Source organism: Callorhinchus milii, unplaced genomic scaffold (assembly GCF_018977255.1).
Source record: "Callorhinchus milii isolate IMCB2004 unplaced genomic scaffold, IMCB_Cmil_1.0 Scaffold4, whole genome shotgun sequence".
NCBI lineage: Eukaryota > Metazoa > Chordata > Chondrichthyes > Chimaeriformes > Callorhinchidae > Callorhinchus > Callorhinchus milii.
Window position 1 is genome coordinate 74,261,785 of NW_024704745.1, and position 20,509 is coordinate 74,282,293.

The following is a 20,509-nucleotide window of genomic DNA, read 5'->3' on the forward strand; positions in this document are numbered from 1 at the left end:
TCAGACTGGTGGGGGTGTAGGGTGGTAAGTGCAAATATAGGAACAAAGTAAGAAAAACATTGAGGGAAAATACAAATCTTTATTTTGTGAAATTAAAAATCAGTTTCTCCCTGCAGGTTTTTTTTCAATGCAGGTTTTCAATTTTATACATTTTTCCCACATAGCAGCACATATTCCCAAAACAAGCCTTGCAAAAAATAGTTACATCCTGTGCTATTGTAGGTGAACGTAGCAGCCAATCTGTGCAAAGAAAACCCTACAAATAGCTATGAAGTGAACGATCAATTGTATCATTGTGATGGTCATTGTTGACCATCACACAATGGGAGAATCTCCCTTCACTTTTCAAATAGCCCATAGGAACCTTAACGTCCACCTTAAGAGGTAGACAGGGCTTTAAATCAATGTCTTATTTGAAGGACAGCACCTCTGATAATGAAGCACTTGCCCCAGAACTGCACTGGAGTGTTAGCCTAGACTGAGTTTGCAGTCCCAACATGGGGCTTGAACCCACAACTGCTTGACTCAGAGGCAAGAGTGCTATCAAATGAGACAGGTGACACCATATTATCACCGTATTATATAAACAATAGATATTAAGAAAGCAAAAAAACAATGATCATATAGAGCTATTGACAATAATTCAGGCCATTAATAATGAATTAGATTTGCTGATGACCCTCCCTGCTCTGCAATGTATTTGACACAAATGGACCATGTACTCTGAAAACATAATACAGACCACTAACACTCAGTTAGTCTGACACCTGACTGTAATGCTTATACACTAGCCATTAAATCAGTTTTTAAATACTTAATGTTCAAGGACAAGGAGAGGATCAGGAATTGCATTATCATATATTTTGAACCTCTGAACTTGAGAGAAAAGAGCAAAAGAAGCAGAGGGGAGACCAGGGGAATCTGTTTTACACAGCGAGTTGTTACAACCTGGAATGCATTGCCTGAATTGGGTTCAATAATTCAATAATAACTCAACAGGGAATTGGATATTTACTGCAAAAGAAAAAAAAATTCAAGGCTATGGGGGAAGAGCAGAAGAGTGGGACTAATTGCCGGTCCAGGCACAATGGGCCGAATGGTCTCCTTCTGTGGAGTAGGATTCTATGAAAGGAATAGATTCTGTGTGTGTGTGCAGGATCCAAAATTTATCTCTCATCCTTCCTTCCCATCACCTACTGCCTCAACTTGGCATTGCTAAGTCTTCACCTAATTTCTGTCCAGATCTTTCCCCTTTCCTCCATGTACATCTCAATGTAGCATTTCCCACAAGCTGTTGGATGATCCTGGGATCTCTCAAGGTTTTATCTACTCCTTGCTGACTTTTACTCTTGGTCTAATGTGAGAAAAAGGTTGAAAACACCGGGATAACAGGAAACTCAAGACAAGAGAAACAGAAACGGCCAAGCAAAGCAGCGAATAATGGGAAAGGACAAGCTGAGGATTGGAAACGAGAAAAACGGAAACTGAACAAGTGAAAGAAAAAGAGGAAAAACTGAAAAACAAACAAGGAATAGACAGACATAAAAGACTTAATGCGAAAAAACATGTAGAAATGAAAAATAGAGTGGTTAAATATTAAAGTAATTTAATACACAGGTGTCAATTTCAATGGCTTATTTGAAAAAATAAAGTTACCATATTTACGATGGTAGAGAAAGTGATATTATCAGTTTTAAGATCTCAGAAAGAAAATAATGTTGGATAAGTGCCAGTGATGGCACTTGAAAGGAAGACCTCTGTAGTTCAAAATTATCTACAATGAAGTAAACAAGACCTTTAGAGCGGGGGGAATCCAAACTGGTAGAAAACTGGACAAACTAAAACTAGAAGACTTACTGTTATTTGACATTATGAGTGTCGTTTTACTAGGTTTTACACAAGTAACCAGTCACACGAATGCTGTCTGGGTTTGCAACGCACCTTTTATGCAGCTCTTAAACATCAAAGGTGAAGCTGGGACAGGCACTGATTTATTCACTCCGTAGACTATAAGATACAGAACTCTTCCAGTGTGATATTGTACTTTATCACAGGACTGCATCTCTCCATGACTTTGCTTCTGAAGCATTCAAAATCGATTCTGGAACATTTCGCAACAGAGATCGTCTCAATATGCCTCAGTCACCAGCCTCCTCAGAGAATACAGTAAAGATTTCCTATTGTATGCTTTCAGTCTTTGTCAGAAACAAATTTGGGAAAAATCTCAGGCATTCAACAGAGTCGTCGCGGCAAAGATGTCCAAATTTCTCAGCCAGTAGCAGTCTGTAATTTAATAGAAATCAGAAGATAAAATATAACATAACTTGTTAAAATAATGATATAGAACACTACAGCACGGAAAAAGGTCATTCGGCCCAATTAGTCCATGCCAGTGTTTATATTTCATGTAAGGCTTCTCTCCCATCTACACCCCTCCTAATCCTCTCCTATATCCTTCTATTCTCTTCTCTCTCATATACGCCAGATTCTTTTAATAATAATTCTTGCATTTGATATAGTGCCTTATTATGTTATTGAGACGTCTCAAAGCTCTTCACAGAAAATACGTAAGTGGATTCACTGAGTTTGTGGGCGAAACAAGGCAGCCAATTGCACAGCAGTGTCCCACAAAAATCAGGGAGTGAGTTAATGGATTGAGTGGTCAAGTTATTTTTAATATATATATCTATAATCAATACCCCAATTTGTAAATCAATGCTGTCATATTTATAATATGTTTGTTTTATTAGCCTTACCATTAAGATATAATTCATATTTTTATTTATTTAAGGCGTCATTGTGTTGGGACAATGAACATAATAAATTGACAATGACAATAAACATCCCTTATGATGTCTGAGGATAATCTCATACAAAGCTTTTTCCCTCATTTTTTAAAATGAATTTTAGATCATTCTAAGCGACTATGTTTTCAGATAAACAATACAATGCCATAATAATAATTAGTTACCTTTCTTTGGCCAAGAGCACGGAGATACCCACAAGCTTGGCATACTCTTCAGAACTGAGGCAGCCTTTCTCTGTCACCTATAGGCAATAGAGAGAAAAACAAATGTGTCCCGTTATAGCCATCCCACTGGGTCATCCAAAAAGCTCTTGAATAAGAGTGATATGGTGGTTACGAATAACAACACAACAAATTACATTGATATAGCATCTTTCACATGGGATGTCCCAAAGAACTTCAGGTCCGAAACACTGACTGTCCAGTGCCTTGGGATGTCCTCCCAACATGAAAGGCGCTATACAAATGTAATTTTTGTTGTTGTATTTGTACCGTAATAAATCGCCACCTAACAAGCTGCTGATCTCAACTGATGGAAGGCACTGAATAGGGTCCGTGAGCTTTTCATGCTAGTATTTACCCGTTTGACCTGTTACTTGGAGCGATAATCCATCAATACAGGCAGGTTCGTCCGTTTATTAGAGTTTGATGTGGGTGATGGTTTATCTACTGCCCCATTGTTTCTCCTTTCCATGCATTTAACTCCAACTTAACAATGAGTAAGAGAACAAAACTTCCTTACACTCTCTAGTGCGGATGCAATCATTTCATCCTCGCTGTGTGACTGTAGTTGAACTACCATCACTCCACTGTCAAAAATACGCAACCTGCAAAGAAAATATAATAAACTCCATTGAAACAGATTAAACCAAGTGTTTAACTTGGAAACATTCACAATATTGCTGGTAAAATAAAGTGCATAAGTCAAACCTTCAGGTATATTTTTGTCTTCTAAATAAATCAAAAGTTACACACAAAAGTTTCAAAACAGTGTCCTAATGTTGCCCAGTAATTCTCCGTTAAACATCACTACACGTTTAACTCCAACTTAACAATGAGTAAGTCCAACTACTAGACTGTTGTCATTCACGTGAGGGTAACTATTTGAGCGACAAACTGGCAAAGCACATAACAGAACCATACCATAGTTTGGCAAACTATTTTTGAAAGATCACAACTCTAGTCATATAATTAATTAAAAACTCTATTGAAATAACAACAGCAACAACAAAATTACATTTGTATAACGCCTTTCATGTCGGGAGGACGTCCCAAGGCGCTGGACAGTCGGTGTTTTGGAGCCGAGCTGGGGGTTGGAATTGAGGAGGATGGAGAGCAGCGGGGGAAGGATTAAAACTAAAAAAAACTGATGAAGGTGATCAGAGCTGGCACAGTGTGTGACAGTATTGAAAGGGAACTGGATGAATATTTGAGGACAAATAATGAGGGAAAGATGAAAGAACTTGCATTTTATGGTGTATATAACATTGAAACTGTCTCAAAAGCACTTCATGGTAAATATTGGCACGTTTAGTGCTTATTTTTTGCAGGCAATTTGGATGTAACAATGTCGCACAAACAGCCATGAGGTGAATGACTGATTAATGTGGAGGAATGTTGGCCAGAACATTAGGAGAAATTCCTTTTTTAATACAGCGTCATGAGATCCTAACCTCATTGTTGATCATGCCGATGAAATTTTAGTTTATTCACTCATTCGAAAGATGGCAACCCCAATGTTGCACTGGAGTGTTAGCCCAAAGCCCAGGATACGGTGCTTGAACCCACAACTTTCTGACGCAGAGATGAGAGTGCTACCAGCTGTGCCAAGGTGAATTATAATAGTCCTTGCATTTGATATAGTGCCTTATCACATCTCTGAGATGTCTCAAAGCGCTTCACAGAATATACTGTAAAGTGAATTGACAGTATATTTTGTGGGCAAAATGCAGCAGCCAATTGCGCACAGCAGCGTCCCACAAACAGTGGCAGATTGAATGATCAAATTATTATTGCTTTTTAAAGGGATTATTAGCCCCAGAAAAGCAATCTGCCAATTGACTAACAACTGGGTTCCTATTTACTGCTGGGTAAACAGAGGCGTCTGGAGTAAGGAAACTTACCCAACGTTTCGCACTGCCGGGAATTGAACCCAGGTCCTCTTGTTTGCAAGGCGAGTGCTCTAACCACTGAGCTACAGGTCTTAGTGGGGCAGAGATGAGAGTGCTAGCAGCCGAGCCAAGGTGAATTACGATTCTGAATGACATATACTCACCTCATAGGCAGCTTCAGTGCTTCAAACATTTTGCATGCATTCACTAAATCTTCTGGCGAGAGCAGCTGATACAAACAAAACAGTTTTTTTTAATAAAAAGGAGATGTAAAGATACAAAGGCATGCAATATAATCCTTTTCTTCTGATTTAATAAAATAAGCTTTTTGTGTGTTTTAAGTCAAAACACAATGGGCGTTTTAACAACCGCAGACTTCACGTGTGGTCAAACAGCAGATATTTAGATTAAATATGTTTCTAATTCAGACCCTCAACCTCTGCAGCCCCAATTTTCGGTGATATTTGCATGGGCTTCCTGCAGATGGTGATGTACCGATTGTGTCAGAGGAGAGTTGTTCGGAGAAGGGAGGTAAAACATATCCATCACTGTTAAAATGCATGGTCACTGAGGAAATGCATGGCATTGGCATTTACTCTTATAATAATATTCCTTCCATTTGATGTTGTGGCTTTTACATGGGGAGAACATCCCAAAGAGCTTTACAGGATATACTACAGAAAAACTCACATAAATGGTATCAATCGGGACCATAAGGCAAACTTGCATAAATTGGATAAAATCCAATTTAATCAATAATCTATACTGCACACGCGTAATTCAATACACCCAGTAAGAGTTCATGTAGTACTTCGTAACCTGAACTGATAAGTGTGCCTTTTCTGCAGAGCGACACCTAAGCAGAAATTAGACAGCTAGTCACATACTAGTGACATTACCTCCATTCCTCGAGCTCGATTTGTCAAACAGTAAACCTCTGTCAACGCCATCATCCCACCTTGCTCCTATCAAAGTTTCAGAAGAATGGACAAATCAGCATTGAATTTAAATTATTTTTATACAACAACAAGATTCCATTTATAGAGCGCCTTTCACGTCGGGAGGACGTCCCAAGGCGCTGTACAGTTGGGTCAGGACCCAAGCGGGGGGATATGGTCAGGGTGAGGTGAGGGAAGGGAGGGAGCGAGGAGGGGATAGAGAGTCGAGAGGGGAGCTGAACGCACGGTCAAAGAGAAAGGTCTTGAGACCGGCCTTGAAGGAGGAAAGGGCGAAGGCACTGGGGGATAGAGTTCCAGAGCCTCGGGGCTGAGAGGCTGAAGGCCCGGCCACCGATTGTAGGGCGGTTGGGGCGGGGGACGTGGAGCAGACCGGAGCCAGAGGAACGGAGGGTACGGGCAGGTAGGTAGGGGGATATAGTAGGTCGGAGAGGTAGGAGGGAGCAAGGCCGTGAATGGCCTTGTAGGTGAGGATGAGGATCTTGAATTCGATCCTCTGGGGGATGGGGAGCCAGTGGAGGCGAGCGAGGGTGGGAGTGATGTGGTCGCGGTGTCTGGTGCGGGACAGTACACGAGCTGCAGAGTTCTGAATGACCTGCAGTGTGGAGGGAGGTGCCGGGAAGGCCGTCGAGGAGAGAGTTCCCATAGTCCAGCCTTGAGGTGATAAAGGCGTGGACCAGAGTTTCAGCAGCATGAGCGGTGAGGTAGTGCCGTAGGCTGGCGATATTTTGGAGGTGATGGAAGGCGGTGCCAGTTGTGGTGCGGATGAGGGAGAAAGGACAGCTCAGGGTCGAACAGAACACCGAGGTTCCTGATGGCTTTGAGAGGTGGAGAGTGCAGCCTTGGATGCTGATGCCTTCAGCACCTGAGGTGCGGAGGCGCTGACGTGAGCCAATCAGGAGGGCCTCAGTTTTACGCACGTTGAGCTGAAGAAAGTTGTCTCTTGTCCAGGACTCGATGTCGGACAGGCAGCTGTCAGGACATCGGTGGTCGTGGAGTTGAGGAAAGGTAGAGTTGGGTGTCATCCGCATACATGTGGAAGTTAACCCCATGTCTGCGGATGATGTCACCAAGGGGGAGCATGTAGAGGGTGAAGAGGAGGGGACCGAGGACAGAGCCTTGAGGGACACCGCACGAGACAGTGCGGGGGCCGGAGGAAAAACCATTCGTGGAACAAAAGCGCACTCTCTTAAAAAACCTCAACACTATTTGGAGGAATAGTGGAGACATATATTTCTCTCTGTAATGAGGACGTAAAGAAATTAAGTGTAAATGTGTCTGTTTATCAAACAAAGAAAAGACCTACACAGACCACAGTTCGGAAAATGTAATAATAACATAGCAGCTTTCACGTCGGAAGAGCATCCCAATATGTATAAGATATACTGTAATAAAATGCAGTGACTGTGTGTTTGTGGGCAAACAAGGCAGCCTATTTATGCACAAACAGCCATGAAGTGAGTGACCAATTTTATGTACGGGATTGTTGGCCAGAAGATCAGAACAAACTCCCTTCTTGTTACTGACATGGAGTCATTAACATCCACCTGAACAGGCAGTTAGTTGGTCCTCGGTTTAATGTCTCATCAGAAGAAAGGCATCTCCCCTGTGCCACTACCCCAATACTGCAATAGAGTGTCAACCAAGATTGTGAGTTCAAAGTCCCATCGAGGAGCTTCAACCGCACAACCTGTTAACTCCATGGCTGGAGTGTTACCAACTGAGTCAGGCTGACACCTGAGCATTTCTGTCGGTGAAAAAGTATCCAACCAAAGGTCAATGTTTACCTCTAAAGGTGCTTGTAACATCTCCGCCAGCTGTTTCGCCAACTGCATATGGTAATGTGTTCCAGATCCGTGTGTCTCTCTCGTAACTGGATTAGCTATGCCCATGCTCAGCAAATAGGACTTGAAACGAATTGTCTGTAACAACAACAATATACATTTATGTAGCGCCATTCGCGGCAGAGGGCATCTCGGAGCGCTTGATACAAGAATTTACAATACAATACAGAAAGCAGTACAATTTACAGTGCACAAAATAAATGCTTTTATTTCTAAATGTAAACGCTCCAAAACCCTACTCCGCGTGAAGGGCGCTATGCAAGTAGTCATCTAATATGTTGTATTGCATTTGGCTAAAATATCGCCGTGTTCTTGACCCACTAAAAAGCAGCACCACATCATTGTTGAAAACACATCGAAAAATGCGACTCATCTAACAAAGGAAACAAGTGGAAATTGAACAAGGAGCTAGAGACTTGGCAGGCTGCTGCTGTTGAATAATTATTTTTAGTGCAAAATGAATGAAAGTCTCAATTTCACTTAATAAATAAAATGCTACAAAGAAAACTAGGCAAAGAAAGCATGGAAGCAGAAAATACCACTCCTTCCCAGTCATGCAAAAAATTCACCCTAATAATAGAGAGAGTGGGTGAAATCTATCTCGTCAGCGAAACAACAGCAACTTGCATTTATATAGCACCCCTCACGCAGGCTGGTAACTAGCACAGCTACTCCCTGAACCCAGAAGGTAACCAATTTAAAACTACAGAATATTCAGCCACCAACACATCTCCACCCCTAGCCCCCTCTCTTATTGTATAACTAAATAGGTTATCTTTGCATTTGATATAGAGTCTTTCATGTCGGGAGGATATTGCAAAGTGCTTCACAGGATTTTACTGCATAAATGTCATGATTGCACATTTGTAGCCTTCTCTCTTCTCTTTATCCCACCCCCATCAGTAACGCAGAAATTATTGGGTTTTGTGGAGTATTTGTCCATCTCAGTCAGCACCTATCCCTATTATTCTCGAATAATGTTGCCAAATAATCACTGTCCCATTTCATTTTTAAAGGAGTTAAATTATACCCTCTTGTTAGGATATTCTCCATATATCAACTCCTCTGTAGGGTAACAACAACAACAACTTCCATTTATATAGCGCCCTTCACACCGGGTAGAGTCCTGGAGCAGGTAAACTCTAACATCCACTCATGCTTAAATTATTATTATTATTATTATTATGCTTAAAGCTCTGAAATTTTAAACCCACTGCCTTTGGTTCTGTTCTTACTCAATAGATCAAATTTTTCTGTAAACCTACTTTTATTTCTACCATTTTAAAGATCAACATCATATCGCCCTCAATCTTTTTTCGAATGAGAACAATTTCATCTCTGTGAGCCTCTGGTCAGATCTGTTGCACTGAAGTATCAGCTCATGTCCCGATGTGCTGTGTGAACTCACAACTTTCTGACTCAGAGACAAAAGCGCTAACAACTGAGCCAAGATGTAATGAATGTTGATGACCATTCAATTTGGCAGGAAACCTGCTAAACGTGCAGCTAAGTGCTAACATTCCTCCTCCCTTCTCTGCTCAGCAACCTCCCACGATAACAAATTTACAGATTACAGATATTTGCAAACCCAACTCAAAGCAACATCTTACACCAACCACTCAAAGGCAATTGCACGTGAAGCAGACTCGGTATGTGCCAACCCAGGGAGTATGATTAGCAATTTGGCTAATACAGTATTCACAGGACAGAATTGGCAAATCTACATTTCTCACTAAACTAAACGCTGTCTCTTGTTATTGCACATTTGGGAGGACTGATAAAACCCTTCTTCTTATCCGGGGTTTGTCTTGTTGAGATCCCAACATTAATGAGACCTTAAAAGAGTTTAAAACAGGATTTAAAAAAAAACTGTCTGGAATAACAGGAAGCTTCTGATATCAGCTTAATATAACTAGGTTGGACTGCGGCACAAGTAGGAATATTTTGCGCTTATTTTGGGGCATTTTTGGGTTGACGTTTCAAATACAATATTCTTTCTTTTAAATGTTGCCATTGGTTTCCAACACGTCATGTTTTGATTGCTGCTCTAAGGCCAACTCAAGTTCCGACCAACGTGTCTCTTACCTCATCTTCGGATATTTCACCCTGTTTGTCTTTAATTTTAGTTGCGATTAATCTCGACAGGTCAACCATCTCTTTGGCCTGAAAAAAAATCCAAAGCACATTTAGATAATAATAATCCTTGCATTTTATGTAGTGCCTTATCACATCTTTGAGATGTCTCAAAGCACCACAGAATATACTGTAAAGTGAATTGACTGTACATTTTGTGGGCGAACAAAACACGGCAGCCAATTGCCCCACAAACAGTCGTGGATCCAGTAACCAAATTGAGACTACTTATCAGGATCAGATATTAACCACAAAGTTTTAAACACACATGCACAAAAGATGCCAGTAATACAATGCTGAGCCAAGGGTAGGTACAAACTCAGCAACATTGCTCGCATGTCACATCTGTTGCTTATACCTTCCTATAATAAGAAGAATCCTTACATTTGATACAGCACTTTCACATCGGGAGGATGTCTCCAAGCCCATCAAAGGACATGCTGTAGTGACTGTGTTCTATTTTGTAGGCAACCGCAGCAGAAATTTGTGCACGACAGTGTCCCACAAACAGCTATGAAGTGACCAACCAAATTTATCGGGGAATTGTTGGCCAGGACATCGGGAGAAACTCCCTTCTTTTTTCGAATAGTGCTAATGGGATCTTTAATATTCACCTGAAGAGGCAGCAGGGGCCTTGCTTTAATACACAGCCAGTTTGTTTTTCTAATGTCTTGTGAAGCTTTACCATTTAAGTTTAGCTTCTCCACTTATATTCGCATCCACCCTGTACCAAAAGAGTGGGCAGGTGATCAGCCTGTAGACCTTTGCCAATGACATTGTGAGCAGCTGTGGGAAGACACGAGACAGCACACAATAGCTGAACATCTACTTTTGAACTTCCTTCTGTCTCTCTCTCTCTCCCTCTGTCAGAGTGAAGGTCCCATGCTACAATAGGGCATCTGAAATCACAAATTCACCCAGTGGGGGGGAACTGGACTGACATCCCCTATTACTGTGATGGAAACACTTACTGGTTGTCCCTATTAATCTATTGTAAGCAATGGAGACTTTTTTAGAGATACAATTTCTTCACTCTCCATTTGAAGCACTTTGAGACATTCTCCATATGAAAAGCCCTGTATAAATGTAAACTGTATTGCATCTTTAGTATTGCTTTCTTGAATTAGCAAATGGGTAGTTTACAATAAATAAATGGAGTCATTGTTTAATTAATCGTAAGCGGTTATGTATTAGCGGACACACTAATAGCATTTATAATAGCATTTAACTGTGGTTAGGAAGAGCAGGAGGAAACATACCTTTTGCATCAGTTTACTGAGATCTTCAAAGGCCTGGAGATAGAAGAGGAAAAGTTAGAATCAGAATTCCCTAGAGAAATATTAAATTAAAAAGTTATCAAAACACACTTCTAAACATATTAACACAGCTATGTAGACAAAAGACAGAAGCAAGAAAAATTCTTAACAACACATCATGAAATTTGATTTAATTCCAGAAGTTAATATCAGTGAAACGTGAGAGTTAAAGGTAGTCCCTCCGATCCTCATGACTGCCATCCCTGGGCAGGGAGGTTGATAATAAGCCTTGCATTTAATATAGCACCTTTTTGTGTCTTCAAGATGTCTCAAAGCGCTTCACAAAATATACTGTAAAGTGAATTGACTATATTTTGTGGGCGCAACACAGTAGCCAATTCGCACAGCAGTGTCCCACAAATCCCATCGTGGATTGAAGGGACCAATTTTTTTTGGAAGAAATTATTAATGAAGCTGAGCTGGCTCCAAGGTGACTTGCTTAGCAACAGAGTGTGATCTTGGTAGTCTGGTTCCTGAGCCTGGCAGTTCTGTGGTGCTGCAAAGCACTGGTGATGACAGCTCAGCCACTCGAGCTCATTGGCAGGAATTGGCGGATGGAATTCTTCCCCTCCACTCCTGCTAACCTTGCCTGAAGTTTGTAAAGTCTAACAATTTTGAATAAAGGCAGACTTATGAGCTGACCAAATCAAGTGTGCGGTTCAATTACCAAAAAGTTTAACGCATTTCCCTTTGGAATCTGACCTTGCTGCCCACATTTGCCTCCAAATAAAGCAGCCACTTCCAAACAAGTCCAGTGTTCAGCTAATACATAACCGCTACACTGGGAGGGAGGTGTTATATAAACGCAAGTTGTTGCTGTTGTTATTAATTACAGACTAAAACTCTACTCACGGTATGAGAGCCTTTATTACTGCTGTCGGGAGAGGTAGTCAAAGAGCTGCCCCAGCACTTCAAAAGTAAGATACATCACGGAGAAAGGAGTTTATGCTAAACTTCCCAGTCTGAGTGTCTGACGACAGCATTCTAAGGTTTCAGTGCCTGCACTTTCGGAAGAAGTGGCCGTTATAAATAAGTCCTTATGTTCTTATAATACTACAACAAAGTGTGTTGTAACAGGGTCCTACAGTATTGCAGTATTTTAAGCACTCCCTATGTGAAGGGTGCAATATAAATGTAAGTTATTGTTTTACAGGATGATTATTATTATGATTATTATGCAATTGACCCTATTACCCAATACTCTGGTGTATGTTAGTTTTCAAATTCAATTTTTCACCTAAATAGTGTAGTTCTGCCATCTCAAAGGGGGTTGTAAATTTCTATCAGTTTAGTAAGTGTGAAAAATGCCCTCAAACTCACAATTACAGACTGAAATAAAAAATGAAAACATCAAAATTCTTGTAATCCAGAACAGATTGATCTCTGATTTCAGGTTAGACTCTAAATCATAATTGGCAGGGAGTGCCCCAAATGTTGATCTGTTGTTCCTTCTGACCCTGGTTGACTTGCTGCGAATTTCTAGTATTGTTCCAAACTGTGGACTAGTGCAGCCTTTTCTGTGGAATCATAGAAATCTACAACGCAAAATATGTTCAGAGATGAGGGCAAGGAGCTATGACAGCCTCTCGTCATAGCTACTTGCCCTCATCTCTGACATATTTAGGTGGTTAACCTTTCTATAACTCTGATATCCTTTCGTACTGTGGCGCCTAAATCATACAATCCTAGAATTATTCAGCACAGAAAGAGGCCATTCGGCCCATCGTGTCTGTGCCAGCTTTGAAAAGAGCTTCCAAATCAATCCCACTCTCCCGCTCTATCCCTATAGCCCTGCAAACTTGTCCTCCCCAAATAATTATCTACTTCTATCTTAAAAGTTGTTATTGAATTGGCTTCCACCAGCTTTTCAGGCAATGCATTCCAGATCTGAACAACTCACCGTGTGAAAACATTTCTCCTCCTCTCTCCTCTGTTTCTTTTAACAACTATTTTAAATCGGTATCCTCAGTTACCAACCCAGCCGCCAGTGGAAATAGTTTGCACACAATATTCCAACCATGGTCTAACCATGGTCTTAAAGATTCATCATTTCCTTACTTACAAATGCAATGGCTCCGTATATCAAGCCCACAATTTTTTTATAATAAAATAATAATCCTTACATCTGATGTAGCACCTTATCACGTTGTTAAGACGTCTCAAAAGCGCTTCACAGAATATACCATAAAGTGGATTGACTGTATTTTTCAGGCAGTAAGTGGCAGTCAATTGCGCACAGCAGTGTCCCACAAACAGTCTTGGATTGAGTGGATTTGGAGAATGTGATCCGCCAATCAAATAAGAACAGTGTACTTACTGCCCGGTAAATAGAGGTGTGTGGAGTAAGGAAACTTGCCTAAGATTTTGCTCTGTCCGGAAAACAAACCCAGGTCCTCTCGCCTGCAAGGCGAGTGCCCTAACCAAGGCCCTATGGGACTCCTGATGTCTAAAACCATCGTTTTATGCCATTTATTTATTCACACAAAAAAAGTTAACTAATTAAACTATTCTAATAAATCTGGTAAAAGCACAATATCCTACAGCTTTCCCTATTTTTAGGCTAAAATACATACCATCCCAACCATGGGCTGTATCCTAGATACCAATGTATTTTGATTTACACGTGAACCTACCTTTTTCTCTGAACAATTCTCCGATGTTTACAATAATCTGTGGAGGCTACGGAAAGTTCCAGAACTGCAGTTTTTTTCTTTTCCTTACTAAAACATGCCGTCGGAATAGCTCGATTAACATTGTTTCTCCAATAATGGAATTGTTCAGAGAGACTGTGAACAAAAGGGAGGAGGCAAACACCTAACAGGAACTTCCTGTGATAAACAGAACTGAAATGCAGGATTCTTATCAGTGAGCGCCAGGGGCGGCAGGAAGCCTTCACTGGATGCTGGGGTCACTGCTATGATATAATTCATCTGTGAAATCAAAACAGTGTCATATCCAAAGTGCTCCACACCAAATCGTTTAAAAAATACAATCATAAAGTTTTGCTATTTTTGGGTGGCGCGAGAGAGAAGACCCAATTATCTTGAAGATGGTTTGCTGGATTTGTTAACTGAACTCTACCATTTGAATTAGGTTTAATGGGCGTATAATTGATCTGAATTTATCAAATCAGATCTACAATTCTTACAAAATTTTAATTAAAATATTAAAATTAAAAATATTAAGTTGTTTGGGTCAGCTGGGTGTCCCGACACATGCGAAAACCCATTCCCATGCTTAACAGTATCCAAACCAGAATGACAGTTCCACATGTGTGTGTCACCTACACATGGAAATTTCCCTGCGTGTGGAACGGAATGCACTCTCTCTCCCTGAAGGGATACACACGCTTATGTAATTCCGTAGATTAACAGGTACAGTTTGGCAGGAACCAAGGCCAGGGTGTGCGATGGGTTCCTGTTGGAGTTCAACCAGCTAAAACTGTATGGCTTGCCAATGAGAGGCTGTCTGGCAAGCTTCCCGCTGCTTCCCAGCCCGTTTGATTTGCAGGGTTCACAAGAGATGAGTGTAAAGAATCTCTGCTCCAAGTGACTTATCTGCTCCTCTGAATCCTGTCAATGTGTCAGCCTGGCTGGTCTGTGCCCAGGAGTGCTGTGGACCAGCCTGGCTCAGGAACAGGACGACTGAGACCACCACAAAACGGTTAATCTGATTTTGACATCTAGTTGCCAAACACGTCACCTTGGAGTCAGCAATTCAATATAATCATCCTCCACCAAGCATCGGGAAGCTGTCCACTCCCTTCTTAAAATTAACACGGTTTGCGAACACAGAAAGAAGAGTAGGCAGTTTTGCAACTGACTCTAAATGAGACCCATGTTAGCCTCTAGTAGTGAGTCCTGCATCAATGTTAGTGGAATCTCCTGAGTTCCTTCACTATATCAACTGAAACTGTTAAGACAGAGCAAAATCTTAAGCAAGTTTCCTTACTCCACACAACCTTTACCAGCCTTTGTGTATTCCATCTTGAAAAAGAGTTTTTTGGAGCAGTGTGTACTAGTGACAAATCCTACATTATAAACTATGCTGGTATTTAACAATTAAGAAAATCTATATATAATCCTTATGTTTGGTATAGTCGTGAGGACGTCTCAAAGCGCTTCACAGGATATACTGTAGTGACTGTATATTTTTGTAGGCGAAAGCTATAGCCAACTTGTGCACAGCAATGTTCCACAAACAGCCGTTAAGTGAATGGCCAATTTTAAAAATATTTGGTGGATTGCAGACCACAGCAGTGGGAGAAACTCCCTTCTCTTTTCGAATAGGATCTGAACCTCCATCTGAACACAGACGAGACCTCGCTTTAATAGGTTATCCAAAGGACAGCACCTCCACCAAAGCAGTGCACCATTAGGGCATCAGCCTAGATCAAATGAGCTCAAAGCCCTGTCGTGGAGCTTGAAACTGCAACCTTCTGACTCAGAGGCGAGATCACTACCAACTGAGCCAGGCTGACAAAAATCCCACCAGCGTCTCAGAGGAAATGCTGTCAGCGGATGGTCGACCTTGAACAATTAGAGCGACTTACTTCTGAGATGTTTTTGTCGGTCTCCTTTCGTTTTTCCTCCAGCTTCCTTTCTATACCCACAATCCCGACTGCCCTCACTCTCGTCTGTGACAAAAGGAAATTCTGTTATCGTCCCACCGTAAATAAAATGTGCTGCACGCAGTCAATTTTAAGCTTCATTCTCTTGCAAGACTTCCTACTGCTCAGGTCTGGTAGAAGGTCCCAAAGGAAATGAACAAGGAAGGGAAGTTGGTTACTTTTAATAATAGCTGTTGAGATCTACCAGACATTTACCAAACGGAAATAAAAAGTTTTCTCAGACTTTTCGCCTCTCCCCATGAGAGTGTAACCTCCTCCCAATAAAATAGTCTTGAGCCCAGTGTGCAAGCAATCCTGGAGAAGGGGTGGGGGTGGGGGGTTGCTGAAGGAGCTGTTCACATCGTTACACAGTATGGGACTTGTCCACATACAATACACAGCCTTTTCATTTCCAGATCTCAGGTCAAATCTGAGCCTCTCTCTATTAGCTGCACCTGCATTAAATCAATTGAGTTTGGTCAGGCTAACCTGACCACAAAACATGACCACAATTGGCAGCTTTACTAAAGGAAGGCCACAAGGCTGTCTGGTGTGGAAAAATTTAATTATGTCAGAAGCGGCAAGTGATCTGAGGTTTCAGGTTAAAACATAGTTTGGCCAATGTAGCATGATTTACTCTGGAATCTAGACTTGGTGCACTCATTGTTTGATGTTGTGCAGTGGATTTAGAAGGAATTTCTGCTGCCGCAGGAAACCTTTTAAAACCTCCCCCAAAAAATATTAACAACCTGTGATCCACTCACTGACTGCATTGGCTGAGACACTGTGATCTGCTCCCATCGCTTCTGAGACAATTCTTCTGTCAGCCGTCTGTAGAACTTTAAAGACAGAACAATATTAATGAGTGAATTTCCCTCCTTTTTGGAGACCTCTGTGGAACTCCATCATGAAGTCTCTCTACCTCGCCCCCTGCCTCCCCACTTCCAAAGCCTGCCTTAAGATTTGCCTCTTTAACTGTGTTTTGGTCATCTCTTTCCTCCTGGTTTTAGCTCCCACCACCCCAAGCACGAGTGCCCAGGCAGCGAGGTAAGGCAGTTTCAGATGTCCTCCCAACATGAAAGGCATTGTATAAATGTGCATTGTATATACAGTCTTCTGACAATTGACTACAGTTGTTAGTCAATTAGTGGATCACTTTTCCGGGGGTAATAATTCCTTATAATTATAATAAAATTGGTCACTCAATCCACAACTGTTTGTGGGACACTGCTGTTTGCAATTTGCTGAGGATTATCATTTATTATAAACTGAGAGTTGGCTGTGGGCTGAAGACTCGCATCAAGACTTTGAATAATCTGAGTTGATACTCCAACACAGTGAGGCGGGAAGAGGGAGGAAAGAGCGCGGCATTGTTAAAACTGCCGTCCTTTGGATAAACTCAGAATCTTCCAGTTAAATTGGTGGTGAAACTCTCCTATACTTAAAAGACAAATGCCAATACATCAGTGACGTGTTCAACACAAAACCCTGCAGTTACCTCAATCTGCCCATGCTCCTTGAAGGAAAGTTTGATATGAGAATACTTGCTACTCTGATACGGACCGGGTTCTTTGTTCGACGAGACGGGATGGAGATGAACCACAATTTTGGCACTGCAAACAGAAGAACAGTGGGAAAGGGATTGTATCAGACCTTCGCTCAGCCAAGAATGAAGCATGGTATTACAAATACCTGAACACAGACAGCTGCTCTCACTGATACCCCTTTATAATCCAGTGGAGAGCTGGGGAGCACTGATTCCACCTGCCTGTTCTGACACATGTGAAAAAACCCACAATAATCAAATAGAGAAGCCTGTTTCCTCTGATGTCTTGGCCTGATATAATTGGTTGTTCACTTTGCTGTGCGAAACATCGGGCCCTACAAAATGCACAGTCGCTACACTTTGAGGCATTCCAATGAAGTGAAAAGGCACTGTATGCAAAATGCAAGAATTATTATTATTATAACAGGGTATGATCCCCAGTCAGTGCTCTGCATTCCCTATGCAGGTGCGCAAGAAGCTCGCCAGCCGTCAGGTTGTGTGCAGGAAGTGATGTCAGTGGTGACCTGATGACTCAGAAGTTCGAGCGTAGAGAAAGCCCAAATGGCCGAATTCCAAGTCATCGGGTCACTGCGCAGGTCATTTCCTGTGCAGAGCGGTGACCTTGCGTGCCAGAAGCCGGAAGCGATTTTCAATCAACCCGGCGGACTTTCTGCAGGCGCGTTGCAGTTTGGGTAAGTAAATGTCGGGGTCCACACCCCAATCACATTGTAACAAAGCACGTTAAAATGGGGTTCCACTGTAATGGGGTATTTGCCTACAATTACTGTCACTACACTTCACAGGAAAATCCTGATTCTTGTCAAATCACGGAATGATCAGGGCGTCGTGTTCGCAAGGCTATTATTGCTGACCGTGCTGAGAACGGGAGCAAATTCCAGACATAAATAACAAAAATGACGGGATGCCGTGCTCTCAAGCGCGGGATGGCAAGTTTTACTGTCCTTCCATGATCTCCTCTCCCTTTTCCGGGCCAAAAAGATCGTTAATTCAGGAAAGCCAATAGATGGACTGCCAAAAGACAGGCTATCAGTCCCGGTAGAACAATAAACTCATTCATTAATGACCGTAAAACATTTGCTGGAGCACACTCTTCCTATCAAAACAAACATTTAATCCCATCCACTGCCAAAATACACACAAACACCATCACGCAGTCCTTTCTAGTACAGAACGTTTCTATTATTTAAATTATCTGATGAGTACTGAAATTGCTGTAGTTCGCAGCAATTCACAGAAATGTGTGGAATTTAGAAGAAAAAATAAAAACCGAAATGAGAAACAATAAGTTCAAAAATTCAATGATAATAATTCTTGCATTTGATATTGTGCTTTTCATGTTGAGAGGATGTCTCAAAGTGTTTTACGGATTCACTGTAGATTGTAGTGACCGTATTTTTTTAGGCGTTATGTGGCAGCTGATTAGCATTGAATGTTAAAGATCCCATGGCAGTATTCAAAAAGAAAGGCACATTTCTCCCTGTGTCCTGGCCAACAAACCCGCAAATAAAATTGCTGTTCACTTGGGACATTCCTGGGCACAAATTGGCTACTGCCTTCACCTCCAAGTACACAGTTACTCCACTTTACAGTAATATCCTGTGAATTGCTTTGGGATGTCCTTCTGATGTGAAAGTTGCTATATCAAATGCAAGAAATATTTTCATTATTATTATTAGATCAACTAACTAGGAACACACTGGGATCTTTAGGGTTTAAGGTCTTGCTGCCTATACAGCTCAGGTTCATGTTGGGCAGTAATGTTAGTAATTCAGTTATTAGGAAGGAGGATCCTGTTAATACTGTTATCATCTACCGTACTCCTAAAAACTAGGAAATGAAGAGGTTGACTGGACTTAAGCCTGAGCTTTGAGTCACTGCATGGAAAGGAATTCAGAGAGTGGAGTCCCACAGTATACACACACTGTAGTGTCTGCTACTCCTTTGAGAACTAACATGTACACAATGGGCCGAATGGCCTCCCTCTGGCTGTAAACGCTCAGTGATAATCATGTCAGAGTCTCACCTTTTTCCTATTCCCGCTGCCTGCTCCTCAAAAAAGATGATCTGTGACAAAGGTAGACAGATGCAGCAATCCTGCAGGAGCAACAGAGGGCACTGGTTCAGTGGATAAATCCATCAACAACACAACAACAACTTGCATTTATATAGTGCCCCTCACACAGGGTAGCGTCTCAGAGCGCTTGACAGTGGTAGAGCACGACACCGAGCGGGAGGTGACCTGAAATTGGGGAATGGGGAGTGGGGGGTAAAGGAGGAGGGATTGAGGGAGAGTGGTCCAGAGTTTTGGAGCGTAAAGGCTGAAAGTGTGGTCGCCAAAGATAGAAAGAAGGGCACAAAGGACAAGAGGAGGCGGGAGCCAGTAGAGTGGAGGTAGTGTGTTGGGGAGTAAGCAGATTGGAGAGGTAGGGAGGTGCCAGGGCATACATAGAACTACAACACGTGGAAACGCTTAGGAATAAAATTGAGCCAGAAGATTTTAAAGATACTTGAGGCCTAATGCTTTTGTAAAGGATACCCCCAAATAACAGTGTGAGATCCCCTCATAAACAGCCACGTAAAAGGACCAGAAACCCAAGCTGCCTGGAAGAAACATACGTGATTTTTTTGCTCTCTCCAGATTAGTCTGTGTGTGCTGAGAAGAAGGACTCCCGAATCCAGTTTTGCCTGAAAAAAAACAAGACTAAGTGATTGTTTATCATGTATAAACGACAGCACCTTGCTCCCCAGTGGGTAAGGGCACTGCTGGGTCCAACACAAATCCATGCAGACTGGAAAGTTGCAAGGGTCCAATCTCGGTTGGTGCTGAGTTAACGGATCGAAAACTTCAGCAAACAATGTGGTGCCACACCGTTAGCCTCAGCGGACCAAGAAGGAAGAAATCAGGGGAAAATTATTTGGTCATTTCAATCCACGACGGTTCGTGGGACACTGCTCTGTGTAATTGGCTGCCGTGTTTTGCCAACAAAAATATATACAAGCAATTCACTTTACAGTATATTCTGAGAAGCGCTTTGAGACGTCTCAATGATTTGATAAGGCGCTATATCAAATGCAAGGATTATTATTATTATGGTCAGACACCACCCCAGCTCCCACTGCTACTCAGTGAGCTCTTTCTCAGTTGTATTTGACTGAATGCCGCGCTG

The 20,509-nt window shown here is 41.8% G+C and overlaps 1 protein-coding gene across 1 annotated transcript; it reads right to left on the minus strand.

Annotated features, from left to right (window-relative positions):
- Positions 1–1,065: 1,065 nt before the first annotated feature.
- Positions 1,066–20,027, minus strand: vps36 (vacuolar protein sorting 36 homolog; the record flags this gene model as incomplete). Its single annotated transcript, XM_007891216.2, is given in 13 exon segments — positions 1,066–2,283; positions 2,972–3,048; positions 3,549–3,633; positions 5,082–5,146; positions 5,817–5,882; positions 7,661–7,795; positions 9,803–9,880; positions 11,110–11,142; positions 15,719–15,802; positions 16,525–16,614; positions 17,274–17,388; positions 19,366–19,436; positions 19,959–20,027. Coding segments are annotated over 13 exon segments (1,074 nt in total), but the record flags the coding sequence as incomplete, so codon positions are not given.
- Positions 20,028–20,509: the final 482 nt, after the last annotated feature.